At 38.1% G+C, this 23900-nt stretch overlaps 3 protein-coding genes and 1 non-coding gene across 8 annotated transcripts; all 4 read right to left on the bottom strand.

The window, feature by feature from the left end:
- Nucleotides 1-36: 36 nt before the first annotated feature.
- slc1a6 (solute carrier family 1 member 6) lies at nucleotides 37-10160 on the bottom strand. 4 transcript variants are annotated; one of them, XM_008335212.3, is made up of 11 exons: nucleotides 9979-10160; nucleotides 9719-9800; nucleotides 4817-5083; nucleotides 4598-4735; nucleotides 3566-3773; nucleotides 3282-3324; nucleotides 3006-3134; nucleotides 1710-1894; nucleotides 1341-1574; nucleotides 941-1135; nucleotides 216-354 (listed from the first exon to the last, which is right to left on the bottom strand). In XM_008335212.3, the coding sequence occupies exons 3-11, from the start codon at nucleotides 5037-5039 to the stop codon at nucleotides 216-218; spliced, it is 1494 nt and encodes a 497-aa protein (XP_008333434.1). In that variant the 5' UTR covers nucleotides 5040-5083; nucleotides 9719-9800; nucleotides 9979-10160. The 4 variants fall into 4 exon arrangements, with proteins under 4 accessions (XP_008333418.1, XP_008333434.1, XP_008333425.1 ...); XM_008335196.3 differs by lacking the exons at nucleotides 9719-9800; nucleotides 9979-10160 and adding an exon at nucleotides 6709-6894 and having other exon boundaries at nucleotides 37-354; XM_008335203.3 differs by lacking the exons at nucleotides 9719-9800; nucleotides 9979-10160 and adding an exon at nucleotides 8361-8499.
- A 2873-nt stretch (nucleotides 10161-13033) lies between these two features.
- Nucleotides 13034-17923, bottom strand: tax1bp3 (Tax1 (human T-cell leukemia virus type I) binding protein 3). The gene is made up of 4 exons (XM_008335231.3): nucleotides 17704-17923; nucleotides 14799-14918; nucleotides 14544-14621; nucleotides 13034-14374 (listed from the first exon to the last, which is right to left on the bottom strand). Exons 1-4 carry the CDS (start codon nucleotides 17740-17742, stop codon nucleotides 14237-14239), a joined length of 375 nt encoding a protein of 124 aa, XP_008333453.1. The 5' UTR covers nucleotides 17743-17923; the 3' UTR covers nucleotides 13034-14236.
- On the bottom strand, nucleotides 15973-16045 carry trnat-ugu (transfer RNA threonine (anticodon UGU)). Its single transcript has one exon. It is a non-coding gene; the product is annotated as a tRNA-Thr (tRNA).
- Nucleotides 17924-19308: 1385 nt separating the features above from the next.
- On the bottom strand, nucleotides 19309-23183 carry hsh2d (hematopoietic SH2 domain containing). Of its 2 annotated transcripts, XM_025053557.1 has the most exons (6): nucleotides 23127-23144; nucleotides 22055-22210; nucleotides 20836-20925; nucleotides 20583-20748; nucleotides 20102-20341; nucleotides 19309-19982 (listed from the first exon to the last, which is right to left on the bottom strand). In XM_025053557.1, exons 2-6 carry the CDS (start codon nucleotides 22174-22176, stop codon nucleotides 19545-19547), a joined length of 1056 nt encoding a protein of 351 aa, XP_024909325.1. In that variant the 5' UTR covers nucleotides 22177-22210; nucleotides 23127-23144; the 3' UTR covers nucleotides 19309-19544. The 2 variants fall into 2 exon arrangements, with proteins under 2 accessions (XP_024909325.1, XP_024909322.1); XM_025053554.1 differs by having other exon boundaries at nucleotides 22055-23183.
- Between the last annotated feature and the right edge of the window lie 717 nt (nucleotides 23184-23900).

Genomic DNA, 23900 nt, shown 5'->3' on the forward strand with positions numbered 1-23900 from the left:
TTTTTTTATATTTTATTCATATAAAATATAAAAGATATATAAATAGACAGATAGATAGATAGATAGGTAGGTAGGTAGTTCATATATCAACTCATTCTCATTCTACATAATGCATAAGTAACCTTTGTAGTAGTGGGACCTCTGGCTTTCCTATGACATTTAGGCTGGCAGAGACTCACAGACCAATCCCCTTCACTCTGACATTTAATGGTAACTCACAAGAACCAATCAACAGCGATGATCAGTGCGATGTCCTCTGTGGGCAGTCCCACAGATGTCAATACGATCACCATGGTAACCAAGCCAGCCTGAGGGATACCTGCTGCTCCGATGCTGGCAGCCGTTGCTGTGATACTGTGTGAGTAGTGGGAGGGATAAAAAGACATTTAGGGCAGAGAAACAAAATAACAGCTCATGTTACAAAATTAAGCAAAGTACAAAATTAAGTTCAAGTAAAAGTATCAGTTAGATACATAGATGGATGGATGGATGATGGATGGATGGATATATGGATATATATGGATATATATGGATATATATACAGTATATATGGATAGATACTTTATTTATCCCAAAGGGAAATTAAGGAAATTGACTGCAGACTGCTACTTATACATTAGTGGGGATGTTTTGATTTCTGAACACAAAATCCTGCACAGGAGTTGATGATCCCTCCATTACTGTAGTTTTTAAAGTAGCTATACTCAATTACTTGACGAAGGTAGTGACTGCTAATTAATTCTGATAAGGTTAGCTGATGTAACTGAAGAAAAACTGACACCTACCTTAATATGGGAGCTTTTATTGTAGTCTGCTCTTTCAGTCATTTTTTGACCTTTTACCATAAATAAGTATCATTGATATACTGTATTATAGCTCGCTGTCAGGTTAACAGTAGAGGATAATAATATCAGGTCTAAAAACATCATGGTTGGCATACCTAACAGTAAGAATCTGGCCAAAGTGCAGGTCCATGTTGTTGACTTGAGCGATGAAGATGGCCGCTACGGCTTCGTAAAGAGCGGTGCCATCCATGTTAATTGTGGCTCCTACAGGGAGGACGAAGCGAGTCACTCTTTTGTCCACATGGTTGTTTTCCTCTAAGCAGCGAAATGTGATGGGCAGAGTAGCAGAACTGGAGAAGTGAAATTATTATTATTACACAAAACAGTGTATTAAAAGTATAGTTACTTTGTCTTGAAAAAAATGATACAAGTAAAAGACAACTTAAATATGGATTTAACATTTGTCAAACAGAACATGACAACATTCACTCAATGAAAGGACAGAAAGGATCATTTTGACATAAATCTGTGTTTACAGCTATAAATAAGACTCACCTTGAGGACGTTCCCAGAGCGGTAACCAGTGCCTGCAGTAGACCACCGATGAACAGAAAGGGATTCTTTCTGGTCACCACGAAGTAGAGCAGGGGCAGGACAAACATTCCGTGGATGAGGAGACCAACAATAACTGAAATGGTGTACATCCCCAGCTGACCGCCCATCTTCGCCAGGTTCTCCATCTCCACTATCTTTCCTGCAATCAGGAACATGATGCCCACTGGAGCGTACCTGGAAGAGTTATAGGTTATAGTAAACTAATGCACAAGGACAAGCCAAGAGAAGGGCAAAAAAAAAGTAGGGTAACAAAGATCAAATACTCCAAAAACAAAGGGAAGGTCATTTACTCTTTAAAACCTGACTGACCAGATTATGATGGCCACCAGCCTCATGATGGCTTCATTCAGGCAGTCAAAGAAGTCCCTGAGAGCCTGGCCCTGTTGCTTCATGTTACCAATCACCAAGCCAAAACACATGGAGAAGACAACAAGACCCAGAGCATTCACTCCATTCGATGACCCGGCCACAGGAACTGTTTCCTCCACTGTCTCCTGTCAGAAGAAGAAGGGCCCTTGTTTATAATGCCTGTTCATAATGCTTGTAAATAACGCTTGGACTGGCTGAAGTGGACAATGTAATGACACATAGAAGCGGGCAGATGTATGTTTCTTGTATTCAGACTGCCACTTACTGTTTATATGGTGTGGATTGAGTCACCTGACTAAATATGACTTCTGGGAAACATCCACACGTGGACTTGAGTCCTAACGTTGGACGGATGTTGGTGGCTGCTGGGCTGACTCCAGTCTGACTACAGTGAATGGAGTTTTCTACTCGTTTGTTCTGCGAGCACACTTTTGTCTAATCATTCTATGGAATTTGTCACATGTGTTTTTCAAGACTTGTGATGTCTTGTGATTTTTCTTTTGTGTAATGAATTAGTTGCTCATTGGTTCCCTGTGACATCCATAAATCAGTAGACCACTGTTCCAGCATATCACAGTTCACTTCCTCAGTACTACAACTTTGGATAATAGTATGTACGCAAATCACACAAAGAACTTAACCAACAAAAACAACTGCATGACCAAAGTGATAGATTCACTTTGTCTATATCACATGTGTCAAACTCAGGCCCGGGGGCCAGATCTGGCCCGCATTGAATTATATTTGGCCCGCAAGACCAAATCAAATGTCTTGGCCTGCCAGTATTTACCCCTTATATACTGGCAGAATTTGTAGTATTAGCAGTGTATGCATTATGTATGTTATAGCACATTCATTGTATTTTTTTGTTGTTGTTGGCCTGTGAAAAAAAGATTTACATTAAAAATTAACTGGAAAGGCTACAGATAAAGAGATAAAGGAACAAAAACCACTGATGTGTGTTTTATTTCAAATTTAATTTCTCATGTGTTGGTTGTTCCAGATTCAGTGTTTACGCAAAACTATATGATAAAATTCTACATTACAGACCTGGAGAGAAGGGAAACATGAATTGCTGTCATGAATTGCAATGATTGCTGTCAAATTTTTCAGTAAATATTAACACCGCTCGTCTATATTATTATTCCATATACGGTGTACTGCATATTCAAAAAATGCATTAAGGACAACAGCATGTTTTCTGTCTTTTCTTGGCATAATGTGTGTGCCTCTCACCTGTACATGACGCAGAACTCTGCTGAGGTTCTCTCCCAGGTGAGAGTCTGTCACATTGACGTGGTCGGTGATGTTCACAGTCACTGTTATGTTCCTGGTATGAACGATCTTCTTGTAAAACGTTTTATACTGCAAGAAAAATAATAAATATGCACAAAAGTTGGCGTCCCAAAAAAGTCTATTTTTTTCTGAATTTTAACAACAAATGTGGACTTAGCTAAGTATTTTAAGGCAAATGAGTGTATTTTTAGTCATTTTTTAGAAACTTTTACACACCTGCTTGAAGGACGCCTCCACCAAATTAGGAGGAAACATGTTTCTGCAGAAAAAAAAATAAAAAAATAAACAACAATAAAGAGCTCCAAAACAATAATAAGATATTTACCTAATATTTCTTCAATAAAAGTACATTTTTATAATAATTATAAGCTCAGTTATTCAGAGTATTTTGATCTGGTTTAGCAAGTTACCTAAAATAATAAAAAAAATACTTAGCTATACTATGTATATTTCTGAAAATACTGCATGTTGTGCATGCTCTCTCCTACTGTTGTTGTTACCTGATGAGATCCAGAAAAGCGTCAGCAGCCTGTACAGTTTCCAGGTTTTGATTGTTGTTTACGGGACTATCTCTGTTGCCTTTTCCCGGCTGAATGATTATCACAATCACAATTCCAATGAACACAGCGATCAGGGTGGTCACCATATAGTAAACCACCGCACGGACGCCCATTTTACCTGAGGCTCTGCTATCCAAAGAAGAAATACCTGAAATAGAGGAAAGCTATTTTTAACTTTATTTTTAGCACAACTCACAGTTAAATTTTAAATTTCATGACACCATAACCAAACAAACATACTCTTTGTTAATCAAACTCACACACATGCTCTAATACATTCATGTGCACAGTATTTAGAAGATTGTTCAAACAATGCTTTCACAAAGATCAATTTTTACATAGATAAAACAATGCACACAAAGATCAATTTTTACATAGATAAACATCACATTCATACTTCACATTCCTTTGCCTTAAGAATAGCACAAATGTTTCTGATATGGTCGACAGAGACTAGCTCGTGTCCTGTTGCTGCATTCAGTGTTGCCATGGTGAACAGTATGAGCTGTGACATGAAAACACATTTGAGTTAAGCTCCTCCCTCCCCAGTTTTAAACTGTGTCTATCTCAGTAAATGATTAATTTTATTATCTATTATGTAAATATGACAATGTTGAGACTTTTGATAACACCATTAACTGCAATGTGATTAAAAACATTTTAACAGTGCTTTTACTTTAAAATAATACTGTTCAAGTATTAATTGTAAAAATACACTTGTTACATTCTTCAAAAGCTTGAATATTTTTTCCAGCCATTCTCTTCATGAAAGATTTTAGGAAACACATTTAAGAGTATAAATATAGCATGAGTATAAGTTTAAAATGTGAATTTCATCCATATCCCTGGAAGCCTTGGCCTGATTGAAAAAGAAAAAACAAAAGAACAGAACTGCTACTCTTCTACTCAAACGTACTTATATGTAAATACTAAGCATAAAGTACTTAGAACTGTGTATTTTGCATGGCCAACCTGTCACCAGACTGGAAATGATGAGCGGCAGCACAAGCATCTGTAGCATCCTCATCAGGAGTTCGCCAGGAAAAGAGAAGTATTTGATCTCCCTCAGAGTCAGGCGATGAGGACGGACAGCGAAGCCCAGGATCACACCTGCATGTACACACACACACAGAGTCAGATCAAGTCTATTACCAGCAGAGAAAACCAAAAGGTCGAAGTGACTGGACTCACCCAGAGCCACTGCAGCCACAGTGAAGAGAACAAACAGATTCCTCTTGAGAAAACCTTTGACTCTGCTCCTGCTCATGGAACTCATCCTGTCCTTCATGCTGCTGGCTTTCTTCTCCATCACTCGATGCAGCCGCCTCCTCAAGTCTCCTTTCTCGGGCGAAGGTGGTTTGTCCACGTCCTCGTTCAGGAAAAGACTGGTACTTGCTGGGGGTTTCTCGTTCATAATCAACTCCAGCACTTGGTCCAGGAGGCAGGTCTCGTGGGAAACTAGGTCAGGAGAGGAGAGAGGAGAGTCAACAGAGAGAGAGAGGATTTGTCAAGACTGTAGGACTACACGGAGTCTTTATTAAATAACTACTGAGAATGTTAAGGCACACTGACATGACGTAGAAATGAGAGAGAAATTAGTTCTGAGGAGCTGTCTGGAACGTTTTAGAGGAAAATTCACACTGAACAGATGACAACTGATACATTTAAATAAGTTACAATTTTAACAAATTCAAATAAAACATTTTTAAAAGCAACTGTTTTACATGTAAGGGCAATTCCCTGCATATGTACCTTTCATTCAAATGCCCATGTAAATATTGCACCGTAACTTTAAAAAATATTTTTATATAGTAAAAAAAAAACATTCTCACTAAAAGATATCCAATGTTATATTATTCAAAATTAATTCTAGAGAGAACATTTTTAAATAGTCTAATATTTTGAAAACGTTACCTTTAAAAAAGATTTTTGATGACTTTCTTCAGCACTAACAATGAGGTAACTACAGCTGTGACTTTAAACGTAGGCTATAATTAAACAATGACATGATGTGAGGACAACACAGTGACAACAAATCATCATCCCATAAACTGTGAGTGACAAGGCAGGGATTTCATTAGGACCATGATTCTACTATGATCTGAAAAAACCTTTTCACTAACTGACCATGTAGTTAATGAATGACCGTGTTCTCTGACTCTGTTCTGTGTTCGTACATGCAACAGAATGTGGAGAGTCGCTCAACTGAAATCATTACTTCAACACCACCACCGTTAAGTATTCATACCCAGTCAAACTATCCAAAAATACTCTTTAGCTGCTCTGCTCTTACCTTGCTTCCTCACTGTTGCCAACACAGAACTGTCCGTGAGCAGTTAGTCTCACTTCTTCTTATCTGTGTCTGAGCTAAACTGTTTCCTCTCAGTCCCGCTCTGCAAACACGCTTGAAAAAACGCGGGCTATGAGAAAATAATAAATGGCCAGCTCCTCATCCACTTTACTGTTTAAAAAATCGACCTGATCTCCAACTACTTCAGCTTTTTTTCCCTTCTTGTTCTTTTTCTTTCCCCTTGGGGGAACAGCATGTCACCAGATCTTCTAAGAGTTCGTCCATTCTGTGTTCTTCACTGACTCACTTTATCGATTCTCTTTTGTCTATTGTTTTGCAATAACCATCACATCTACCTAGTAAAAAAAGGCCCATTGTTGAGCAGGCTGCGGTTTGACCCTGGATATTTATGGTCATTATTTAGCTGTGTGTCAGAAGCAGAATAGTTATCTCTCTCTCTCTCTCTCTCGGCACTGCCTTCAGTCACTCACTCACTACTTTTTCACTACCTTTATGAGAACCTAGTGTCAGTGTCTAATCTAATAGAGGAAGTAACATTTGTTTGTCACTTGTTGTCATCTGACACTGGTAAATGGATGTTGTCAGTTCAGGTTAGATTTGTGTTCCACCATTACTCTGACAAAGTCCAGGTATTACATCATACAGGAAATACAACTGTGTACAACCATGTGGTTGCGTGGGTATGACAGTTGGGGGAAAAAAACTAAGAGATTTTGCAATTTCAGATCGTTGTTTGTTTAAATTTCAAAATTCAGGAAGCTGTTTACACTACCTGTCTGCTTCTTCTTCAACAGAGACGATCCACACATTGTTGCCTCCATCACTAGGAAAACATTTTCTCAATCTGTTGCATTGTTGCCTTCTTTTCTTTGATGTTATTCCTTCTCTCTGTAGGACTTTAATCTATTGATTTATAACACCAACTGCCACCGAGTTCAGCTAATTACTTTTGCTTACTTTGTCCACACTGACCCCCCAGATTCTCTCTTTGCAGATCAAAGCCCTTTGTACTTGACATTTTAACAGATACTATGGGGCTTTTGTCATGAGTAAAGGTTTCGGTCTGACTTTGTCATTTGTTTCTCTATGCATTTATAACCAGCTCAAGCTTGACAACTGTGACAAACTAAAAAACTAAATGAATGATTTAATACAAATAAAGAAATAAATACACGGATATAAAATTAAAATAAAAATGTTTAAACTTGAATGTACACATGAATGTGATAGAATAGTGCTATTTTTACTACTAGATGAGTGCATATCAGTGTGAGCTAATATGCAGATATACAAGATCACATCAGTCATTAGTTTCAAAGCAAGATTCTACGTAAAACATACAAATCCTAATTGTACAGGTGTTTGTTTTTACCAATTGCAGTCCATGTTTACTAGTACCTGCAATTTTCATTTATTCATTTTAATAATCTGAAACTGATGATAACAACAGTGAATACTCAGTATGAATCCTCCATGTTTTCTCATTTTTAACATTAGTCAGAAAGTTCATCCATCCGACCATCAACTCATCATCCATCCAACCATCTTTCTGTACCTTCATCCATCCACCTATCTGTCCATCATCTCTCTATAAAGCACAAGTCTAAACCTGTTAGGACATTGCTTTGCCGACTGAGTGGGTAAACAACTTTCAAATGTTATTTCTCTAGTTTGTAGTTTGTTTTTGTAATTTATTTTTAAACAGCTTAAAACTTAAAACTGATCATTGTGGACAATACATGAGAATGTGTGACAGAAAGAGAGGAGTGAGAAACAGAGTCATCACTAAAGAGCAACGTGAGAAAGTCAACATGAAATATTATCTTTTAATATACTGTATCTGTACAACAATAAATTATGTTTACCTGTTGATAATTGTATATAATAAGTTTAGGCACTGATGTTTACGCTTAGCCAAAGTACTGAACTCAACCTGCACCTGATGGAGCAGTCAACACTCGCTGTCTGACAACACAGATATCTAGCACCACCAGAGAGCAAAGATTTAATCATTAACCTAAATGAAAGAAAGTCATGTCCATACAAATACTCAGCTACATTGAACCTGACATGGACCACAGACACTATGGAATAAATCAATATAAACTTGTGTTAAAACCACAGCTCTGGTCTAAAATTACACCTAGCCTCTTTAGATCAGGGGAATGCAGTGTGCAGGCACAGCGGAGTTCACACCACAGCAGAAGCCACTTCAAACTCATGTGTTAGAACATACCGGGACAACAGTTACATCAGCATCATTTAAACTTGCACAAAGTTTTGGAGAATTTCATCCAGTGTACCAGGTTACATAACAATCCTAAAGACTTTACTTGAGTAACTATGAGGTTACAGTGCTTTTCATACTGCCACAGTAATACTACATAATACTACAATACTACAGTGTTGCTCACTGTTACTCACCGCTCATGGTTTACAGCTGGTCTCTAACTGTCCAGTCAAAATCAGGTTAAAACACCACAGGTGTGTAAGAGCAGGATAATGCCAGGTCTGCTCTCAACTGCAGACAGATATGAAGAGGCTTTTCATACGCCCTGACCTTCTGACAACTCCTAACACACCCACACAAAATCCCCCCCTCCACCCCCCAACACACATGCACACACAGATATAGACAAACACCAACCCCCCCCCCCCCTTTTGTGTTCTGTGAGCACCTTACATTGACATTACACATTTCCCAGCCCACGGCCTCAGATAAACTATTAGAAACATACATCTAATCCTAATCCTCACTTTAATGCTAATCTGATCCCAGTTAATCTTTACTTTAAACTCAATTTTGAACCTCAAATAACTGTCTCATTCAGTGGGGCCCACTAAGTGTCCCCCACAGCCAGAGCACTTTCAAAAAAAAGAAGAGTTGACGTAGACACTTGATCCCGTAGCGTACCTTACACGTAACTTACATAAAATTAGAATTAACTTAACTTACGTATTTTTTTACTTTTCTCTCTTTTTTTCCGATTTGTTTTCTTTCTTTAGCATGCACCACGCTCATATTTATCGACAATTTCATGCTTTATTTCCATGGTCATCATGCGTTTCTTCTTCTCACTACCATCCTTACCACTCACTCACTTAGGACTCATCACTATTATGAAGAATAATGCAAAAATTGAGATAAAATCACATAGATAACGCAAACACAATACGGAAGAGATGCGTACGGAAGTCGACGAACACGTGAAGTGAACGAGTGAAGCAGCGTGGGCTGCTCCGAGTGCTCGGCCACCTCGCGTTAGCGTCTGTAAGCGGACTCGTATCTCGAAGCATAAATTGCTCAAAGCTTGCTCGTATCTCAATATGTCAAAACGCTCGTATCTCAAGGTTTTACTGTGTCTGTTAAAGGAATACCAGTGTCAGGACAACGGTTAATCTCTTTCAAATCGTAGTTGCCCAACAAAGCATCCTGCAGACCTGTACCAAAAAACGTAGTGCTGATTACAGTCAGTATCAGTCTGCTCACCATCTTTTTTACCCTTACATGCCGCCCACAACTGACTCCTCATTTATAAAAGGTGCAAACAAGCAATCTGTGCTGGTGCAGTTTTACACTGCCACAGTTGTAGGAGAAAATAGAATCATAGGTAACAATAACAACAAGGCCTTTGGGCTTTAGTTTAGGGGAGACACAAGATATAGGTAAACAAGAGTTGTGATGGATGGATAGATGGATGGACAAACAGAGAAATATAGTCACTAGCTAAAACACAACATTAATTAAAGAATCACATATAGAAAAATATAACGTCTGATACCCTGTTGGTGCCTTTGAATGATTCAGCTCCTCATGAAGAAACGTCTCCTCTCCTCGTCACACTGCCTTTCTTTCTGAAGACGCTGCCAAAACGAGAATTAAAAAACTTCACCATCTTAAGCTCAACTTTTCAGGCACAAATCATATCTGAACTGGAGAGCGTAAAAACCACAAAGGCAGTTTTGCAGCTTTAACATTACACCATCCACCATCACCATTAACTGAATTGTAATCAACATTCCACAGTAAATCTTAACTCACCTGTGTTTAAATCTCAGACGTTCCGTGCGTCCTCCTGTGGATGTCCTCCTCTCCACTACGCAGCTGATAGTGAACTAGTGTTGCCCACACACCGCATCTCCACACATTAAATTGTAGTCCACTTCTGTGTATTTATTTATTTATTTATTACAGTACTATCTAGCGTTTTGAGCTGGTCTATGAAGCCTGCGGCTGAGGGAACCGTGGGGATGAGCGTGGGAGGAGCACAGGTTAAAGAACCTCCAAGAGAGAGAGAGAGAGAGAAGGGGGGGGGGGGGGGGCACGGAGAACCACCGCGGTCCCGGCACCCCCATGAAGCATGCATTAGTGAAGTACTGTCAGGCTCATGAACTCACCTCCAACTGCAGTTCTCAATGATAAGGAAACGTCAGATAGTAGAATAGATTCTATGTTGGCAATATTCCTACACCATGAAAAATGAAGCCACAGCTTCCATGTTGAACCGCCTCCTGCAGGAGCTCACACTCAGCTTAAACACACTCTATTCATTGCTATGACAACATGCATCTACTCATGGCTCAGGTTTGCTCTGAACCACTCTGGGGAACTCATGGATTTGTAACCCTTTGGCATCTTTCTGCCCAGCTCTTCCTCACTTACACCTACTCATCATGTGCATATTACATTGATATGCATCCAACTTAGCACGAACTTGAAAAAGAAAGAAATACGCCGGTGAATATTTTGTTAAATAAACACTTGTGTACCATGGAGAGAAAGTGGAAGAATCCAGATAAACTGGGAGAGTTTGTAAATCAAATTCTAGTTGTGTATAAGAACTCGATGTATCTGGTTTCAGAAAGTGACAGTATAAATACTTAAGTCTTTATATTGCTGTTGTTTGATATTTTGAAATGTATACCTCATAACATGATGTAAGTTTTGCTTAATAATTGTGACGTGACTACCCGATAAGTGACGGCTGTTGTTGAACTGAGTTTCCACTGAACGACCCTCCTGCCAGTCACACGTGAGGTTCACCAATCCACACATTTCAACAAATCTGGATTCACAATCTGGAGAAATGTCAAATTTGTGAAACTAGCAAAGAGACATGTTAGATTATAAATCACCTCGGGTGAAAGGTGGGTGACACCCTGAACAGATCAGTGGTTCATTATCATCAGGGCCACATACAGAGACAGACCGCAAATACAGCCATAACATTACCATATCTTTGACTGGAAAGTGACCAGAATAAACAGTATTTTCAACAGACCGTGACTCAGCCCTGTAATCAGATCAATTCTTATTAAAAGAAACTGTTTCCTGTCATTCAGATCAAAGTCCCACAGCTGCTGCTAACTAGACCATGGTGAGTGTTTCAGTCTGCTTCCAAAGTGAAAGTTAAACAAGGAAAGACATTTTTTAGTAACGAGAATGAATGGGTGTTCATCTGCAAGTCACAGGCTTCACTATTGGCCTTCAACAGCCATTTATCTACTCAACACTGAAGATGGATTCACAAAGGTTACAATCTGCTGTAGGACCAAAGTGATGCAAGAGAGGATGCATCACCATGGTAACATAATTATCCTGCCATACGTAGGAGGCATGGATCATGTAGGATCCACACTTAGGGACTGTAAATATTCTCCAGTCTGCACAAAAGAATGTTAATCAGTTAATCAGTTGTGGATTGTCATGATTGATTGTTGAACATGAATTTGTATTCTGTTGGGTTTTTTTTAGATTTGTTTGGTTATTGGAAATGTTTGGGTTAAAAAATTGTTCAGCATTGATTAAATTATAACATATGGCGCCACCTACAATCAAATTGGCACTTTCACGGCTTCCACTTAAGGCTGTCCAATAGTTACCTAGCAACGTGGAATGTGTTAGTGTTGTGGAATTGGTGAGAGGATTTTGGTCTGTGAACACTTCATTGTCTTATTACACCCATAATGATATGATGATGCTCAGGCAAGTGGACTGAAGCCTGCTTCCTTCTGTCTCACATACACATACTACCATGTATTTTGATAGTGAAGAGTGGATGGACATACATCCAAAACACTGTGTACATTGTATGTGTACATAAAACCTCCCTGGATATGAGGATTTCTTTAAATATGTTGGATGATTTAAAACAAAATTTGTCCTGGGCATCATTATTTTTATTTTACATTTTTTCCTGGAAAATATACACATTCGCTATAATTCAAATATAGTCCATAGCAAGGGGTTGAAATTTAAAATGTAAACCAAGTAGTGGAGCAACACACATACATACATACATACACATACACACACACACACACACGCACGCACGCGCGCACACACACACACACACACACACAGTAGCTTCATCAATTATTTCTCATAGGGGAGGTTTATTTTAGCACTGTGTTGTTGACCTCTCCATTGGTCTGACATGCTCACCTGGTATTTTAAGAACAAATATGTCAATACTCAGCAAGTCTAGCTCAACAGCCTTTGTCCTGAAAAGACACAAAGCTCATAGTTATCATTAGGCATTATTTGAGAAAAGTTCAAATTGGCACGTTCATTTTAAAAAAGCAGTCTTCTTGAGAAAGATAATTTGCAATCCTGATTTTGTTTTAAAAATTACAAAACAAGTGTATAATAAAATCAGCAACTACTTAGAAAACATGGTTCTCATTTTCTCCCCTTGTTTTGCTGGGCCTTTTATTATTTTGTTTAATAATGGACTGCTTTATTCCTCATGTTCTCATGCAACAACAGTGATCGCTTACAGGCACATATTTAGGAGATGAAAGTGGAAAAAGCCTTCCATCAAAATGCCTTTGGTGACCAGAGAAAGGTCAGAGAATAGATTATTTGCTTTGAAATGTCAGATGTTTGCTTCATAACTGAGAACATGAAACTATGGCGAGTGATATTAAAATACCCTGCACAGTGGGGACGAGGTTAAAATACAGTTAAAGGTGTGGCTTTAATAAAAAATATATTTTCACTAAAATCAGAATCTTGATGAATAGTTGTTGACTTAAGCAAAAATCTAAAAAATAAAGGATCCAACAAAAACTCACAAATTAATGAAAAAACAATCTTTCTTTTCAGCCTTGTGTAATCTTGTTTTTTATTACTTTTAAAAAAAACATTATTATTATTTTCTCCTCTCCAAACATTACATTCAGAATATTTACCTTGTTAGTGGTGGATAATATTTTTAAACGTAAACAATATGAAAAGGAGAAAAGTGTCTTAATCAAACATAACTGAAATCAATATTTTTAACACAATTTGTGAGAATGTGTGAATGTTTTGAAAGTTGTATTTAGTGGTTTTTAACACTGCAGGAATGTTGTCTCTTTATATCTATCGTACACTGTTCGTGTAGCATGATGCTGTGTCTACAGTGTTACTTCTGTGTGAGCAGAAATGTTTATTTATTTTTATATTTAACTTGTTTGTTATCTTATGGTGGTTTTATGACGATTCATTTGTTTAAAAAGTGCCCTTTGCTCTGTGCTGTGATATGCAGTTTCAAATGAAGAGAATTCAACTTTTCTACATGTAGACGACACAGTAAACTACTGAATTACATGGAACAGAAATGCATCATCAATGCGATCATAATTGTAAAATATTGCAGTATGTTTTAAAAAAATATTGTAATACATACATTTTTTATCAAGTGTGATAAAAAACTATGAAATAATCTGTGGCAAATGCTAATGATATTGTGCGTCTTGAAACTCTTGCATTGATTAAACAATCAGCAAATGTTATAAGGCTTACAAATAATAATATGTTGTTCTCTTAACTGAAAAAATGAGTTGTTTGTAGAAAAGGGAAATATTATTTAATGGTACAGCGTGTGGGACTTGACAGCACCTAGTGGTGAAATGATGAGCTGAGGTTGTTGTCTGTGGACCTACGGTCATACAAAACAACTCGATCGTACACAGTGCACCATTAATTCATAAAATTCTGTTAAAAAAAAAAAGGAGCAGTGACGGTATAAAGAAGTCTGATGTATGTTTGCTGTTTGTTACATTTGGGTATAGAGAATGTAGAGTTGTAGAAGTTCAAGTGAAAAGAAGTAGCCTTTACCCAATGACAGAGTGTGAGAAATGACATGCGCAGCATTTAAATTTTTCGACTTAACACTTTTTGTCTTTGGTGTGTTGTGGTAGTTTCACATTAACCTGGTTATAAGGCCACAGCGTCTCTGTCATCTGGATTTGTGGGATCCCACTACATCGATGTTCAGTCCTTTGTGCAGAATAGTGCAGCACCACTGTTTGGGTTAGTGGCTCATGGATTGTTTGACAGCTTTCTCCAGAGACTTTCTGGTCACCAGTAGTCTCACCACATCCTCCTTTTTCTTTGTCAATCTTTTGCGAGCCTGGTCGTGGGTCACCATAGTCATATCCCAGCCGTTCACCTGGGACAAAAAAGTCATTCGGCTTAGGAACATCTTAGCCCATTTGATCAAAACGACTACGTTTGTATACAGACAACAATATGATCATAGGTCCAGCTGCTCCGATCTCTTTTGTGAACACTTAGTGCCCTCTGGTGGACTTAGACCAATACTCCATCATAGCACATACCTGCAGAATTTTGTCTCCCATCACCAAGCCAGCGACATCTGCTGGTCCGCCTGGTGTTATCCTGGTCACATAGATACCCTGAAGACAACACAAGTACAGTAAAATAACACATGTAATATTTAAAGGATTGTATAACATCTATTTGAGTATCACTGCCAAATCTACTTCAAAGAGCGATGTTCCATAATCATAATTCTAATCATAGCTGTTATTACCATAGTTATAATACTAATAACAGGGCTGGGACTGCATTACTTTGTCTGTCTTGTCCTCAGAGAAAGGATTCTGTCCAGGATCCTGGTCTATGCCTCCACCGATGCTAAAGCCCAGGATCAGATGATCTCCCTGTCGCAATTTCTGGATTTCAATTCTTTGCTGTTAAAACAAAGAAAGAAAATTAAGACATGTCTTTTTAATTACTAATGAGCATGTTAAATGAAGTTCAACTGAGAAAAGTCAGAAAAAGATTCTATCCTGGGTTTTGATTCTGTTTTAAAGCCACTAATACAGTACATAAGAAACGTGCATTGTTGTCATTAGAAAAAAAAATACTAATATAAACTGACTGTAATTCAATGAGTTTAATTGATTTTAATTTAATTTTAATTCTGTGCAAGTACAACTGGTAAATAACTTGTTTTTCATTTGAGAGGATTCATCCAATCTTGATACTGTATATTTTACTACATTTCAGCAGAAGACAAATTCTAGCTTTGGGATTCTACTCTCTAGTGACTAAAGCTCAAATGAAGACTTGGTTCAATGACAATGACAAGCAGCTGTAGACCCTTGAAACACAGATGGATGTACGGTTCTGGCACGAGGACTCATTACAACACCCACTAGTACAAAGGCTGCCTGTGTGTGGTGATGAATACGCAGCAAGTCCCTCTGCAGTGTGGTGGACTAAATGATGAGTGCCGATGTTTGGAACGGTAGGGCCTCCATTAGACACTCACTCAGGACTTTCAGGCCCAGAACGAAATTTCTCTATCCCAGGGAAAGTGTGAGAGACAGTTTTAGCCACTGCAAGCATCATACATGCTTCTTTAGTATAATTACATACCAACACAGATTTAATATTTAATAAATCGTCAATCCAGAGTTAAATCATAACAGGTAGACTTCTCTTACTGACTTATGCATCTCTGGTCTTGGATTAGAGATAATTTGAGATCAATTCACAAGTATGCTCACATTCAGCTTTTTACATTTTTAAGGGAAATCAGAAAATACTTACTTGATATTATGGTGGAAACAATAAAAAGTGGTCTAAAATTAATCACAGAAGGTAATAAAGACAGTGAGACTGGTTACATATGTTGACATGGTGCATTAGCAATTAGCAAATTTAAGGATTACATGGTACAACTGGAGGACAGTATCTGCTTATCAATGACAACGCCAATACTCCATTAAAAACAAAGGAAGGCCCCAGCGAGATTTGAACTCGCGACCCCTGGTTTACAAGACCAGTGCTCTAACCCCTGAGCTATGGAGCCCACGGATTTTGCACGGAAAATGTCGGAATTTCCCAAAACTGTCCTATATACACTCACCGGCCACTTTATTAGGTACACCATGCTAGTAACGGTTGGACCCCTTTTTCCTTCAGAACTGCCTCAATTCTTCGTGGCATAGATTCAACAAGGTGCTGGAAGCATTCCTCAGAGAGTTTGGTCCATATTGACATGATGGCATCACACAGTTGCCGCAGATTTGTCAGCTGCACATCCATGATGCGAATCTCTCGTTCCACCACATCCCAAAGATGCTTTATTGGATTGAGATCTGGTGACTGTGGAGGCCATTTGAGTACAGTGAACTCATTGTCATGTTCAAGAAACCAGTCTGAGATGATTCCAGCTTTATGACATGGCGCATTATCCTGCTGAAAGTAGCAATCAGAAGATATTCCCCACACCATTACACCACCACCACCCGCCTGAACCGTTGATACAAGGCAGGATGGATCCATGCTTTCATGTTGTCGACGCCAAATTCTGAGCCTACCATCCGAATGTCGCAGCAGAAATCGAGACTCATCAGACCAGGCAACGTTTTTCCAATCTTCTATTGTCCAATTTCGATGAGCTTGTGCAAATTGTAGCCTCAGTTTCCTGTTCTTAGCTGAAAGGAGTGGCACCCGGTGTGGTCTTCTGCTGCTGTAGCCCATCTGCCTCAAAGTTCGACGTACTGTGCGTTCAGAGATGCTCTTCTGCCTACCTTGGTTGTAACGGGTGGTTATTTGAGTCACTGTTGCCTTTCTATCAGCTCGAACCAGTCTGGCCATTCTCCTCTGACCTCTGGCATCAACAAGGCATTTCCGCCCACAGAACTGCCGCTCACTGGATATTTTTTCTTTTTCGGACCATTCTCTGTAAACCCTAGAGATGGTTGTGCGTGAAAATCCCAGTAGATCAGCAGTTTCTGAAATACTCAGACCAGCCCTTCTGGCACCAACAACCATGCCACGTTCAAAGTCACTCAAATCACCTTTCTTCCCCATACTGATGCTCGGTTTGAACTGCAGGAGATTGTCTTGACCATGTCTACATGCCTAAATGCACTGAGTTGCCGCCATGTGATTGGCTGATTAGAAATTAAGTGTTAACGAGCAGTTGGACAGGTGTACCTAATAAAGTGACCGGTGAGTGTAGTTAGTATAGTTATAAGTAAACCATTTTAAAATAGAAAGCAATATTGCTGCAAGGAAAACATCTGTAAAAGCTCCTGAATAATCAGGCTGTTAAACTTGCTTTCATTTTTTTGCAAGTCACTTCAACATTATATAAAAAAGAAGAAACACAAAACAAGACAGTACTAGAAACTCTGTTGGCTGCTAGCATGTTACTTCGTATGCATCCTACAGATGCCTCGCCCTATTTAAGTCTTTGGACAGCTGCTATACGATAGATACATTACTCATAGCCTCTCCAAAGGACCAGGAAGAATCACAGCGGTGACGCCCATTCGACTATTTTGTTAAATTTGCTAAAATTGTAGTCCCTTGTTAATTTAAAAAGACAATTGACCAATAATATATAGCTAATGTTAACTAACTCGACTTGGACAGCTGTGAAAAAGCAAGGTTAATGCTCACCACGCCAAACAATAGTGTCTAGCTAAGTAGGAACACTCCGCTCTCTCCCAAACTTACCGCAACAGCAGTCATGGGCTGCCCCGGAATGTACGACATGGCGTTACCGTATTATCGAACTCAACAATAAAACGCAGAAACTCTCACAAACAATAACATAAAGTAAAAGTAAAGGATTCAACGGCTGGTAGAACTTCCCTGTTCTTCACATGAGTAGCGCCGGGCTGATCCCTGGGTAAAACCAACGACTTTCTGCGTGACGTCACTGACTCTTCCAGCCCAAACAAGTTTGCATGTTTTGTTTTTCCAGGGCAACCGACGAGGGCGGTGTTTACCTGTGAGCCATCGCCCAATGACTGAAGTGAACACGTCTGAACAACTCTGCATGTTCCCGTCAAGGAAGTGGGACAATCTACAGTAGAACTATCTATAAAGAGCATGCATTAGTAAAAGTGGTAACAGAAAACAAATTAAATCAAAAGATACTAAATATAAATATTTAGTGGACAAGCCTACTAAGATTTAAGAATATATTTATTTCTTTTTAAATGATTCCCCTACGCCACATTTAAACAGTTACTCTAAGCATTCTAGCTTTACTCAGTATGCTTATTCTGACATCACACTGTTTCTTTCATTCATCATCAAAATCAGTTGTGTTCTCATTTCCTAAATAACAACCTTCAAATGTTAGGCATTACAGGTATAGATCTAGTGTTACTATTCATTGTTTAAGGTTTTCTTTCAATTTGTCCTTTCTACTTGTAACTTTCTACTTGGAAGCAGTGAAAAGATACTTAAAATAAAATTATTTTCTTTTTAATTTCTTAATATTGACATTTTTATTGTTTTTTTTTTACTATGCAATGGTTTCCAGTGAAAGTGAGCTAAAGTCATAGGAGAAAAAAAAACATGTTCTTCTACATTCTTGGACAGAATTGCTAAAACAAATTAAAAAGATAGATAAGTCCTCTTTGCAGTGTTAAAAGTCTCAAATGGCAAGTCTGGCCTCTTAATGTGTTATAAAACATTATTATGCATCACCATTTCTGAGGTACTGGCATGTTATGTTAGTTATAGGAAGTAAAGAAGGAAATATGTGGGAGGAAAAACAAGAACAGGTTTTATGATTTATTCAGAAAGAGTATTCAAAATAGTTTACCATGTAAAAATGAAATGTCTGTGTACAGTGACATGACTGATGTGCAAACAATGAAACACAAACCAGATATTAATTTAATTTCTATCCAATGTCTGTTATTTCTCTTACTCTGTATTACAACTTTCCCCAATTTTATGCTGCAATGGAGCCAAGTATTGTATAATTAATCAAACATATCTGGAAATCCTGCACTGCAGAGAATTATCTCACTTCGTATCATTGGAAATGTTTTTTGTTTTTTGTTTTTTGTGCAAAGTGATGTTTAAGAAGTGTTTTGTTGTTTTTGTTTGTTTTTTGTTTTTTGTATTCTGCAGCTTTTTCTTTTTATGGTTGTGGGGGAGCTACAGATAAAAATAACTTTTTGACACACCTGAACACAATATTTCCAATGACAATGTAGTGATGTAATGATGTCAGAAAATGCTGTCTACAAAAACTAGTAACTTTCACACACATTTAAAATATCAACTGGAGAAACAAGTTCAACCAAGATCTGCTTTTTGTTTTTTTGCTTCAACTTCTATGTTGTCTGCCTTTTACAGATGATAGACCTGCTGTGGTGCATTCAAAGCAGAGTCATTTCTGATTTACCTATCATCTAACTTCTGACAGTTGGCTCATTCTTACTAAACACGTATGTGTGTAAACATTTGGCATGATTTAAATGTACAGAAAACGTAGAGAACTTCATCAGAGTACTTAGTACAAAACACAAAACCTGTTAATATGTCTTACAGCCTTAAGTTTTTCTGTATCCTGGGGCAAAGGGAGGAGGTGTCAGGTACTCGTAAGGTGTGACTCCATCTGATAATGTCACATCAGGGGGATCACAGTAAACTGTTGCTCCCCCTGTGCTCAACTCACCTGTGATCTCCTGGTACTCATTAACGTCCTGTGTCTCTGCTATCTCTGCGTATGTATGCTCCAGTGATGGGTTTCTTTTTATGAACTTCTTCTTCAGGTTCTTCAGATTGAATGACACCCAGGGCCTCATATCGTCGCTCTTTGTAGATTGATCCATGGCTCTGGATATGGAGGGACTTCCAGGTGCAGAGCCGGTCCTGAAATAGGTCTGGTTATCCTCTGTTGAAGGTATGTAGTTCCGAGCTGGGATTTCAGGAGGCTGATTGGCTGGAGGATATTTGGCACTGGAGTTGTTCCAACTCCTTGACACAGACTTCAAAAAGAGGAGAGAGTAGACATACGGATCATAAGGACTCTGTGTATTTTATCAAGGATGTTCTGAATATGTGTTAATTGTACAGCAGAATAATGCTTCAGTTTTAAAATCATTACCACGGGTGAAACCTCTTCTTCCAAGGACGGGTACAGTCTGTTTTCATTGCTGCTTGGATGTAGAGCTGCAGAGTTGACCACAGTCTGCTGTCGATAAGGGAGTGGAGGTGGCACCTCCTCCTCTGATTGGTTGTTTGTCCACTTTGGCTGTATTGGGTTGCTTGGTGGCAAAAGGTCATTGGATTTCTGATGTCTTTTGTTGAAAACAAGCTCTGCATAGTTGATCCTGTCATCTAAAGACTGACATGAAAAAAAAATAGAAAATGGTTTTCATATGGATCATTTGCTAACTCAATAATAATCATTCTAATTTGAACTATGAATGCATGCATGCACAATACAAACAGGCAAATACTGAAAAGTTTTCAAAGATTCTTAAAGACTTCAATTTAAGAGAGATTCACAAAAGATAAAATAAAAAATATATATAAATATTTGTCAGTGAGTAAGTAAGTTAGGTGAATAAATTTTATTTCCTCACTTGTTTACAGGCAACTGTCAACACCTCATTGAAAGGCATGATGGGAGTTTTACGATGAAAGTCTATGAGGTCCTGCAGGAACCGGTGGGGCATAGTCTCCCCGACTATGACGTAATGGCCGCCCTCCAGTATGTCAATCATAAAATGTCTGCAGCGGTCGCTGGCTCTGAGTGAAGAGATTAACAGAACTTTAACTATAAGAGTGACTGAAATGATGAAATGACAAATTCAACATCATCTGTTAAACACTCACCGATAAGACAGAGTGTAACCAACCCTGCTCTCACTAACTCTGATGAGGAAGTAACCCGGAGGCTTGATCTTTAGTAGTTCCTCTGCCATCCTGCACAATGAACAGAGTGTATTGTGATGCTGTATTCACTATTATTTAGCATTTAACACAGCATTTTTCAACCTTGGGGTTGTACCTGGAATTCAAACGGGGTCATCTAAAATATCTCATAATTGATGATAAATATTACTCCTAAATTGTATTTTTCAACTAATTATTATGCTTTTAAAACTATGATTAAAACACCACACACAATCTTGAACAACTGTCTTTCACTTTTATGAATATAACTTGAATTCAAATAAAATGCAGCACATGAAAATATCTGAGCTGGTGCATCTTGATTGATGGCTGTGATCACCTGGCTGCACAAGTGACAGTCAGTGAAATGTCTCTGAAATCTCACCAGAAATTTGTCAAAGTCAAAATGGGGTCACAAGGTGAAAAGGTTGTGAACTAGTGCTTTAACACTAACAATACGTTCTCCATACACCCTGTACTGTACTGCTGTAACAGCCTGTGTACTTTATATATCTGCTCCTGCTCTCTCTTTCTTTCCTCCCCCATTCTCTCTTTTCTCTTTTCTCTGAGGGAGACAGTTGACCACTGAGTCTGGATTTGCCAGAGATTTCTTCCTGATAAAAGGCAGTTGGTTTTATTCTTCCCACTGTTGACAAAAAGCTGCTGTGTTCTAGTTTAGTTTTTCTAACAGTATTTATGAAACAGATTCTACTTTACTTTGTAATGTTAATATTAACACATGTAACATATAATATATGACACTGACTGTACACAGTATACAGACAGTATTCATTCATTTCCTGCCGGTAAAGAGGATATTTTAATATTCATTTGAATTCTAATTTGAAATGAAAGAGGATATTTTTAATATTCATTTGAATTCTAATTTGAAAGCTGTAACGTCCTTTGACTAAAATTGACTTTACTGTTTTTGGTTGGTATTTAGTGAGTCTTAAGTTTAAGAAATGTAGGTTACAAGCTGCTTACATCTGGACTTGATTTTTGAGATGTTTGTGTGATGACCTCATACTAAATTTAATTACTTCCAAAAACCTGACACAACTGCACAGCTCAGTAAAACATAATCAAATAATCACTTCATGGCACGATTCTTCTTCTTTTTGTTTTTCACTAAACACACACACCACATTGGACTTACTTTCTGGATATGACGCCATGAAACCATTCTGGGATGATACCTTTTCTGATGATGGAGTTAATGTGGGATTGTGTGAACCAGCTTAAAGTCTGTTGTTCTTCTAACGACTGACTCCTGTCCATTGTCTCAGAAAACGTTGTGTTCAATCCGTGTCACCTATAGAAAAAAATTTAAAAATCTAGGAAAGTAAAATTCACACAACATAATTAAGATGGTTCAATGATAAGTAAGGTGTGGATGGAAAAGTTCAATACTGTGATGGACTTTTCATGACTTTTTTGACAATAGTAAAGTGAAAAAATATATCATATATATATATATGTGTGTGTGTGTGTAGTTTTTAGTTTGAAAAATGGCTAAGAATGAGCTAACCAATACTAACAGAGTATTGGCCACAACAACAGGTGAGGAAAACGTAATGGAAATCTGATGGAACTGATAAAGATGTGTTAGAGTTCCTGTAGGTATTTTGAATCTACCACTAATTACTTTGTCTGGCATTCGTCAGGGAATCTAAAAGTACGAGATGAAAACTACTTCTATACTGATTACCTGTAGCTCACAGAAGAAGAAAACTCACCTGCAGTCTGCCTTGTTGCCGTGCACTGAAATGTCACAGCCAAACTCACTTACCTGACACTGAGTGACAATGGGTGGGGACAAAAACATGTCCCCGCCTTCACACATTAGGAAACAACACCTACAGCAACAGGCAACGACAATATTTCTAACAGCAGAGAACCCACTGTCTAAATGTATTTTAGTGCTGTCTAGACATTATCATAAGTCGGTACTGAGGTATCCATTTACAAAGAACATGTAAATATATCTAAAAATAATACAGTACATCAACAGTGCCCACATCTTTAGCCTCAGGAGCTGCTATTCAAATGACCAGGCTATAATGATTTACCTACATTGAAAAACATATATTTACACATTTAAACTGAACACATTTTAAAATACACATTACATGTTGGGTGTACTGGTTAAATTTATGGCACAATGTGATGCAACCGTGACAACCACATAGATATTAGAGAAATGTACCATCAATACTTTGGCATCTCACCTTTTTTGGTCCCAAAGAGGCAAATGATAATGGATCTGGAAGAAACCAATGGACCGTCAATGTATGTGTGTGTGTATATATATATATATATATAGTAAATAATATATAAGTGTATATATACATACATTTTTTTATAATATTAGGATTTTACATTCAGAATGGTTTGTACCACACGTTGATACTGAAACCTGGAAATTGACAGTCTCATGAGGAAGTGGCTGCTGGTAATCTGCTTCTCTCCTGCTTCTCTAATATTTAGGTCACAACGTGTTACATTTATTCATGAGGCTGTTATGAGCGAATGGACACCAGTACAAAACAATGTAGGAAGGTAAAACAACTCCACAATATATGTTTTTTGAAAATTAAACTGAATTTACAGTGTACAGTATGTCCCACATGAACTCATGTGTGCGTTGTCTCTGTGTATGTTAAGCAGCGATTAAGGAAGTCAGTCTTTTTTGTCACGCGCTAATATGCAAAAGCTAATGCTGCATGAAAATCACATTCAGCAGCCACAGCAGGCCTTTATCTGATGTTACCGAGTAACAGGAATAGTCTTAACATTCAGGTTTGACCTGATGTGGTGCGAACTGCACTGACTGCACACTTTACTGAATACTTCCACAACTGGTCTTTAAAAGGCATGTACATCTATAATAGGGCTTCACTGTTGACTGACTGACTACATGCAAGGCTTTCTTTGTTTTGTTTTGTATAAGACCGAAGCACCTGCAGATGACAAAAGCTGACAAACCAAACTTTGTCATATTT

Source organism: Cynoglossus semilaevis, chromosome 2 (assembly GCF_000523025.1).
Source record: "Cynoglossus semilaevis isolate Cse_v1.0 chromosome 2, Cse_v1.0, whole genome shotgun sequence".
In the NCBI taxonomy this organism is placed as follows: Eukaryota; Metazoa; Chordata; class Actinopteri; order Pleuronectiformes; family Cynoglossidae; genus Cynoglossus; species Cynoglossus semilaevis.

What these genes read in the sequence shown, in the direction of transcription:
- slc1a6 (XM_008335196.3), bottom strand. Translation starts at nt 6,757, where the DNA reads ATGGAGGCAACAATGTGTGGATCGTCTCTGTTGAAGAAGAAGCAGACA. An exon ending in GAGTTCTGCGTCATGTACAG is followed by an intron (nt 1,895 to 3,005) that starts GTGAGAGGCACA and finishes TTCTTCTGACAG; the next exon opens with GAGACAGTGGAGGAAACAGT. An exon ending in GCTCTGGGAACGTCCTCAAG is followed by an intron (nt 1,136 to 1,340) that starts GTGAGTCTTATT and finishes TCACTTCTCCAG; the next exon opens with TTCTGCTACTCTGCCCATCA.
- tax1bp3 (XM_008335231.3), bottom strand. Translation starts at nt 17,742, where the DNA reads ATGTCGTACATTCCGGGGCAGCCCATGACTGCTGTTGCG. An exon ending in AGCCCATGACTGCTGTTGCG is followed by an intron (nt 14,919 to 17,703) that starts GTAAGTTTGGGA and finishes TTGTTTTAACAG; the next exon opens with CAAAGAATTGAAATCCAGAA. An exon ending in CTGAGGACAAGACAGACAAA is followed by an intron (nt 14,622 to 14,798) that starts GTAATGCAGTCC and finishes TGTTGTCTTCAG; the next exon opens with GGTATCTATGTGACCAGGAT.
- hsh2d (XM_025053554.1), bottom strand. Translation starts at nt 22,176, where the DNA reads ATGGACAGGAGTCAGTCGTTAGAAGAACAACAGACTTTAAGCTGGTTC. An exon ending in CATGGCGTCATATCCAGAAA is followed by an intron (nt 20,926 to 22,054) that starts GTAAGTCCAATG and finishes TTCATTGTGCAG; the next exon opens with GATGGCAGAGGAACTACTAA. An exon ending in AAGAAGAGGTTTCACCCGTG is followed by an intron (nt 19,983 to 20,101) that starts GTAATGATTTTA and finishes CTCTTTTTGAAG; the next exon opens with TCTGTGTCAAGGAGTTGGAA.